General features: G+C 40.2%; 1 protein-coding gene across 1 annotated transcript; it reads right to left on the bottom strand.

The window, feature by feature from the left end:
- Positions 1 to 5078: 5078 nt before the first annotated feature.
- proca1 (protein interacting with cyclin A1) lies at positions 5079 to 8212 on the bottom strand (the record flags this gene model as incomplete). Its single annotated transcript, XM_083913299.1, has 5 exons — positions 5079 to 5899; positions 6440 to 6717; positions 6808 to 6942; positions 7471 to 7603; positions 7693 to 8212. The coding sequence occupies 5 exons, from the start codon at positions 8210 to 8212 to the stop codon at positions 5079 to 5081; spliced, it is 1887 nt and encodes a 628-aa protein (XP_083769425.1).
- Positions 8213 to 8525: the final 313 nt, after the last annotated feature.

The raw sequence follows: 8525 nt of genomic DNA, 5'->3' as shown, positions 1-8525 counted from the left end.
GGGAGGCTCCTGCTCCGCTTCCAGTCCGGAGGAAAGCCAAGGTTAGCTGGGGACTGCCAACCACCACCACCACCCACCATCTTTCTGATGTTAATGAACATCCATTTGCACAGAGCTTACATTTGTATACACAAATGGTGGCAAAGCACTTGGCTCAAAGTTTTCTGACCAGGCTGAAGCTCCTCACACCCAAACAGAAAATGTGTGTCAGAGAAATGTGGGCTAGTCCTGCCAGAAATAAAAGAATGAGAACTGGGCTTGCATAAAAGTGGAAAAAAAACTGTGTTGCTGTTTTGTATAGTAAAAATTTTGGCATTGGCAAGTCTGATCCGCTGTGATTTTTTAAACAAGATACTATACTATTACATTTTTAATAAGGGTGGGCCGTGATTTATGTGATTGTTTGTGTTTCACTATAAACACTTTTCAGTGTTGCAATAAAATGTAAGGTAAAGTTAGTGTTTTTGATGCCATTTTAAGAGTTTAAGTATATTCTGATGATAATCGCAATTATATCATAAATCACAATTATTTTTGTCAGGATAATCGAGACATGAAATTTTCATATTTTAATGTTTTTGTGCTTCGGCATGATCATTTTAATATACCAGATCCAGTTGATGTAAAACAACAGGGACACTTGTTTCTGTGCGAAATATGTTATTGTCCTACAGTTCGAAGCCCTTTATTTGATGTCAAAGTGTTTTACTGGTGCTTCCTTGCCCTGATTTGTTCTTACTCTTTTAAAAAATGTAGCTTCTCTTTATTTTGAATATTAATTCATATGTTTCTATTGTCTTTATTTGTAACTGTGACGCATTTTACAGAGCTATACACATACTTTAATTACTGTAGAGACATGGTTCTACACAACCTAAAGTCAGATTAGAGAAGCAGGATCAGTTATATGTGATGGATGGTCTCATTGGATCGCTTAGAGCAGAAGCACAACATCCCTCTCCCTCATCCATCAGTGCCATAAAAGCCAAGTTAACAACGACAGGTTAGTTACTTTCAATCAATAAAGCCTCCTCTGTGTTGGTGAATATAATGGATTATTGGATTGTTGATTTTATAGCATGCCACAGAGCATGCTGTCCTATTAGTATCCCCCATATACTATGGATTGTATATCCCTTTGTGTGTTTTTTCTGCCTGACCAGAGCGTGCCTCCCAACACATTTCATGATTCAAAGCCATCTCCGTAGTAACGGGCTGGGATCAAAACCCTAACACAACCCCTGCTCGGTGGGCATGATGTTAACGCACTGCAGAGGAGACATCAGCTGTTATCACATAGATTCAGGAAATTTCAAGTTTTGCAGTAAAGCTAAATTATTTCACCTTTTAACCTCATGTTTTTTCTGTTATGTTTACACCAACATTGTGCTACTCCCATTATGATACCAAGCTACTCGAACTGTATATCAAGCACAGGTTTTAAAAATCCCACCCCTGCACCCCTTTCTTCCTCAACCCATCTTCACCACAGTCACAGTAAGTTCCTTCATAGCTTCCAGAAAGTCTGTTCTGCACTTAAATAACTACTTAAAGGACTTAAAGGGGACATGAGCTTGGTACTTGTGCTTTGCTTTACTTGACTATTTCCATTTTATGCTACCATAGACTACGTTTACTATACTTTTTACTACACTACATTTATTTGATAACCCTGGTTACTAATTACACACTCAGATTATGAATAGAAAATACAAATCAATTAATAAATAATTATTATGATTCTTAAAAGTTAAGCTACCGTGCAGAATATAAGAAATACAAAAATGAGCTCCACCTTTACCAGTTGCAACATAATGATTATGCATGATAAGTACTTTAATTTTGGTACTTGAAGCATACTTTGATGCTAATACTTTTGTTGTTTTATTTAAGTAACCTTTTGAATGCAAGTATTTTTTAGGGGACATATTACACATGCTCATTTTCAGGTTTGTATTTATATATTGAGTTTCTACTAGAACATGTTTACATGCTTTAATGTTAAAAAAAACAGGATTTTTCTCATACTGTCTGAATATACCTGTATTCACCCATCTGTCTGAAACTCTGCGTTTTTTTGCGCCTGTCTCTTTAAGCCCCCTACGGAAAAAGCCCAGTCTACTCTGATTGTTCAGCATTCCTGTGTCTTCAGCATCTGTGCTCTTGGTGTCTCTATATAATTGGACTGTACATTTCTCTGTTAACTGAGTTTTTTGATACTTTCAGTTCCAGTTGGGTGGGGTTGATGTTAGGGCTCTGGGCAGGCCATTCAAGCTATTCCGTAACTTAAAAAAATGTATTTAGGTGCATCTGACATTGTAATGTTGAAAGTAAAATGCCTTTAAAAAAAAAAGAAAGTTGGAAGCACCCTGTTGTCTAGAATATAATTGTATACTGTGGGATTCAGTTGTCCCTGAAGTGGAACCAAGGATCAGTATGTGTCCACATACTTTTTTTTCCATATCCAGTATATGTATTCCACTGATTCCCAACCTTTATTGACATGTGACCCCCTAAAGCAAAGCTATGTTTTCTTTCGGTTGTACATGTATGTGACTTTTCCTTCCTTCTTGTTACATCTGAATAATATTTAGAGGCATTTAGAGGTGAAATTATTCACTATTTCACAAGAAAAAAAGCGAAAATGTCTGAAAACAGATATTTTGTGAAGTTTTTTTTTTTTTTACGAACCTGTTAATCATCTCACGTCTCCTCTGGGGGGTCCCAACACAATGTTCTGTGATTTAAAGGGAATACAAAGCCTTTGCTTACTAACATAGTTATGTGAAACCAAGACCTCAACACAATACTGATTCAGTTTTAAGATTATTTTTTGGCATTTCTACTTTATTGGACAGAGAGATGGGATGACAAGCAGGAACATACAGCCACAGGTTGGATTCAAATACAGGCCGCTGCCAAGGACTCAGACTCCATGGGGTGCACCTCACACTCTACCAGCGGAGAGGTCGCCCCAAGCCTAATTTCTGAGTCTAAAGAAAGTGATCTTTCATGAATACAATTACGCTTTTTGTCTAACATTGTGTGCAACTATTAGCCAGTTTGTGTGTGTGTGTAGTGGGTGTGTTGACCTCTTTGTGTTAATCATCCTTTATCCGCGTATAAATCTGATTTGTGCAGATTAAAGTAACAAACATAAGCTACAGTACACACATGGACACATTTGATCAGTGTTTCGTTTCTTATGTAAGTCAAAGTTTGTGTAAGCATCGAGGCATAAATAATAATATTCTTTATATTGGACATTTTTGCAAAGAATCATAGTCATTTGAATCTTAAATCCCAATCTAAATTTTCGGTTTGTATGCTGAAGTTTAGATGGAACTAAAGCATATTAAACTTGCAGATGAAATGGAAAATTCCTGCAGCCTTTTCTCCCCTCCCTGTGAGAAAATGGCCTAATCACAGATCCAACTGTGTTAGCCGGTCTGCCATTTCAGCTTATGATTGTGTCTGAATGCCATGCAAGCTCATTTGGATACTTGGGTATCTTCCAAAAAATCTGAACTGTAGCATAAAAGTCTACATTGTTACATAGTTTCCCACTGCAAGATTCACACAAGGTCATCTGATGCTCTACAGTATCTGAAAATATGTCCTCTACAGTGTATTTTACTTTTCACCTGTCACCTAATTGATATCTAATTTGGACATCTTTTCAAACTCATCCAGATCAATTTGTCTTATGCGAACATGTGAGAATCAGCTGACCTGGAAGGATTTTAGCCTCCACACAGGGTGTTACAACCCCTCAGTGCTGAGAGGTGAAAGTAAAGTGCAAAGTGAGCACCTAATCTGTGTGGAGAATGTGACCCTGCCTTATACCAAAGAGGGGGGCATCTATTAGGCCAAAGTCCCCTCTAAACAAAAAGAGCACAGTACATAAACTTGCAGGTTTTTTCTTGGCATGGTTTCTCTTTGCACACTATGAAAGGAAGTGTTTAAAAAAAAAAAATCAGGTTAAGCAGGTTAGTCTTAAGCCTCTGAATATTCTCATTTTGATTAAATATTTCCATGTGAGATAGGACATTGTGTACACAGAACTACTTAAAAATGACTTTAAAAAGAAATAATTGATCTATTTGCTCTCTCTGCTCATCTCCAATCTGAATCATTTCAGATATCTACAAAGTTTAATGTTTAATGGAATTATGTGAAATCTACTTTCTTGCAGAGTTAGGCCTACATGAAGAAATTGATACCACTCTCATGTATGTACAGTAAATATGAAGGGACTGTATGTTCAGACAGCTCAGTATCGTCTTTATATTTCTGATTATGAAGACCTTTAAAAGGTCCCTTTCCCTGAGTCAATTGTTTAATGCAAGTTTCCCTTCAAATATGTGGGCAGGACAATATTTTTGACTGCAGACATCCCTAAAGCAGCTGAATGGATTAACTTAATTTGAAACATCCCATCTCCCTTTTGCGATTTGAACTGAAAAGCTAGCCCTTACCAAACTTTTTGTTTCCCTTGCCATACTTCTACTACACTACGTATCAAGAGACATAGGACTCAGGGAACATAGGGATGATCCCAGTATCAAGCTACTGCTAACAGTCATTAGCTTAGCTTAGCACAAAGATTAGAAACAGGGGGAAGCAGCTCTGGCCAAGTGTAAAACAAAGAACCTCTAAACCTCCCTCATATGGATGTTGAATCTGGTTTGTTTCATTTATAAAAAGGCGTCAAATAAACTTTTGATAGAACTAAAAGTTCTAACTCTCTGCTAGAAAATCATTTAGCTTATTTCTCAAAATGACAATGACATTTTGTTTTTGTTTATTTTATCACTAGATATAAACAAAATGCCCTCCAGATACATGTGTTTAATCATTCCAAAATTTTATTATAGACATGCAGAAAACAGTATTACAAAATATGATTCTCACATTGCAATCAAATGGGAATTCTGTCCATTTCTGTGATTTCAAAGCTGAACCAGAAAAGATTCTGTAAAATCGTTTTATATTTGAATGTAGAAGTTTATTTGATTGACAGGAGCTAGCCTAGCAAGCTCTATTTTCTTTCAGCCTATCCTGTTGTGCCACGTGGCTCATTGTTGTCGAACAGACAGCGTTGCCTTCCTCCTCTTCTTCCTGGTGAATTGTGCTTTTGCTCTCTCAATAGATATCTGAACTGGACTCATGATGGGAGTTGCTGAGGTAGTCACGCGGGAATTTTCAGATCTCTGTAGATTGAGCTCTCCAGTGGTGGCGACTTTGGATGGTGTGGTTGTAAAAGTCATTGGTGTTTGTTCAGTTTGTTCAGGGATAGAAACGCCATCAGTAAGAGCAGCAGCCATGGCTTTCTTTCTCGGTTTTCTCTGCTGCCTGATTGTCTGCCTGTGTCGATTTGTAATGATAGAAGGGGCTGCTGTGATAGTAGTAAAATCACTCCATTTAATGGGAGTTTCTGTAAGGCTGCTCAATGCATTACTCGTCTGCCGAGCAGGAAGTGTAGGCAGCACATTGTCAGAGCTCTTATGAAACAGGGTATTTTCACTGGAAGGAGGCAAAACAGTTTTCCTCCTTCTGCTTCTCAGCCCTTTAGACTTTTGCCTTTTCAAAACACGAAAGGAGGAGTTTTGAGCCGTAACTTGGACAGTGTTCTTCCCTCCGTAAACGTCTATGCTGTGTGAAACCTGCCGCTCTGTTGTGGGCACCGACGATGCAGTGGGAGCCCTGGTGAGAGGGATCACTTGCGGTTTGTCCGCGGAGGAATTTCCATGGGCAGCAGCTACAATGGTTGAAGCCGAGCCGACTTTCCTCCTTTTTTTTCTCCCCTCTCTGTCTTCTCTCTCCTTTGACCTGTTCCTTTTGACTTTGGGGATTACAATGGTGGTGCTGACAACTACGCTTTGTTGCTCTGGCTGTGCTGTTGGGGTTATGGTAATGATGATGGGGACAGCAGTGGCTCTAGAGTTGTCTGTTGTGTTCGTCAGAAGCTCTTCAGAGGAAGGAAGAGGAAGTTTCTTGCTCTTCTTCCTCCTCCCCCTCCTGAGCCTTTTGGTGTTTGTTTCATGTGGCATAACAGTTGTTGTGGTTGTTGGCGTAGAAAGAGCAATTTCTCCTGTGGACTGTGGGACTGTCGTAGGTGACGTAATGGAAACGGCCTCTTTATCCATCGCTGGTTCATCTTTCATGACTCCATTAAAGGGTTGTTCTCCCAGCTTATGTTCACTGTCACAGACTCTGATTGTGTTTCTACTTGACTGGTCGTGTCGGTGCGACTCACTGATGAAGTTACTTATAGGAGCGACTTCTTCTGCTTTGCCGCCAGAGGGCAAAACTGACGCTCCTTCCTCTGCTTTCTGCTTTCTCTTCCTCCCCTTTCCCTTTCTTCTTTCCTTTTTTGTGGTTTTCTTCTTCTTCCCTGTGCTCTTCCTCTTCTTCTTCTCTGAGCTTTGCGTCTCACCTTTATCAGAGTCAGCGATGGAGCTTTGAGAGGTGGAAACGGTAGCCAGGACCTTTATGAAGTCCTCAGCGGCTATGACAACGTTTCTGAGAGAAGGCTCTTCAGGGCCAGATATTGTAGAATATGTTGTACTCTCCAGTTTCTCATCTCTGCTGTTTTCGGACTCTTCGTTCTTGGGAGGATCCAGCGGCAGCTCATCAATGGCGTCAATACCGCCAAAGTCGTACAAGGTCGCCTCTTTCAAAACAGCAATGGGAAGCTTCTCATATTGTTTACACCTACAAGAGTACGAAGGGGAAGTTTGTGTGTGATTTCAGTAAGTAATACTGCTCAGCATGTTGCAAATCTACTTAAAAACTGATACTTACAGGCCATACCAGTGCCGTTCTGCACACTGTTCTTCATAGACAAACTCAAAGCAAGGCACACTGACGACATTGAAGAACGCCTGACCAACTACCCTGGAAGTTGTGTCGTTCACTTTCCTCAGGCAAGCTCTCATCCTGCATGGGAACAAAAATACAGTCTTATTTAGTCGTCTCTTTCAGGAAATGGCAATGCAGTTTGGCCTTTGAGAATAAAGTAACTGCAAAAACAAGTTATGTCGTTTTTAATTAATTGTGATGACCTCCTGTGAGTGATGGTCAATGCAAAACGTTACATAATTTGTATGATTTTCACAAAGCAACCTTTATTAGAAAGACAAAATGATGTTCTGTATATTGCACTTAATGTTTGAAGTTCACTGTGTTCTGTACTTTACTCTGATGCAGTTCTTCATGTTGATTGTGCTTTTAAAACCTCTGAGACTGATTCTTTTAAAAGACTGATGTTTATATTTATTACTGTTACATAAATAGAATGTTTTCATTGTTCCACATGTTGTCATACTCCTTTTCATCTTTTCATCATGGTGGTTGGACATTTGCTTAAACGTTTACAAATGGTTCAATTAATAGTGAATTGAGTTAAATGCAAGCCAAAAAAAAGCATTTTTATCTAAATAGGGGTAAGGCTTAATGTTTACTCACGCATTATCACAGTCACAATGACTGACGGAATGCAACTTAAAATTGGTGTGGCCATAATTAGAGGAGAAGGCGTGGATGACATGAGGGCAGTGGTCATGGTCACGGCAGCACTTGTCGGTTTCTGCATATTGTCCTGCAACAAGATGGTCAGCATTATTGTTGATTATTACACTCTCAGATCATTAACTTAATATGCTCACAGATATTGAAGTTGTAACCTACCCAGCTGGTCATAATGATCAGCCATGTTTCCAGCTCCACACCATAGTGTCCCAGGATAAGTGAAGCCTCTCTTTGATCTTTTTAAAATCACGTCCTGCAGCGCATCTTCTTCCCCTTTCACCCTGCCGCTGCGCTCCGACCTCTCTTTAAACTCCTGGCACATTCGTTTGGCTTCATCCATGCGCGTAAAACGCGTCTCCAGCTGCTGCCCGGCGCTCTGTTCTTTCATTCCCAACCTGCACCCGTGCATGAACGATTTCACCTGCATCTGGTTCACTGTGACAGAGCAGGTTACAAGCTTCCCGGCGGGGCTGAGGACGGTGCGCACCACCTCGGCTCCGTCTGACACCTGGTAGAGGAAGCTCTCCCTCACGGTTGACATTTTTGCGCAAAAGGTGCCGTTGAGCATTGAGAACATTTCTTTGCTCTCTTTCTCTGCGTCCAAGGCGAGGCTGAGGAAGTCTCCCTTGACGAAGTTTCTGTCCAGATAAGACAGAAAGACAAAGAAGACCGACCACATGATGCGGCGAATGGCACCTTCAGCACCATGCGTAACGGAGACAGCTCCTCGCGGTTTTCCGGCGCTCCAACAACCCTCCCACTTTTAAGGCGAAGCTCAAGTGGTGTGATTATTAATACGATAAATGGCGACGTTGGGAGGAGTCAGCCAAATTAACCTCTGTAGATGTCCTGCCTGGGTGAATTATCTTTATCTATTACACAGTCACAGAGCGCTGATTCACTCTAAGTAGATATTAACCACCTGTATGATACCTCACGGAATCAAAACGTACAGAAGGAGAGGATAGGGTTAATTTGTGAGCGTGTAGAGA

Source organism: Echiichthys vipera (assembly GCF_963691815.1).
Source record: "Echiichthys vipera genome assembly, chromosome: 5".
Lineage (NCBI taxonomy): Eukaryota > Metazoa > Chordata > Actinopteri > Perciformes > Trachinidae > Echiichthys > Echiichthys vipera.
The sequence above is the reverse complement of the archived record's forward strand: the minus strand, read 5'-3'. Positions and strand labels throughout refer to the sequence as shown.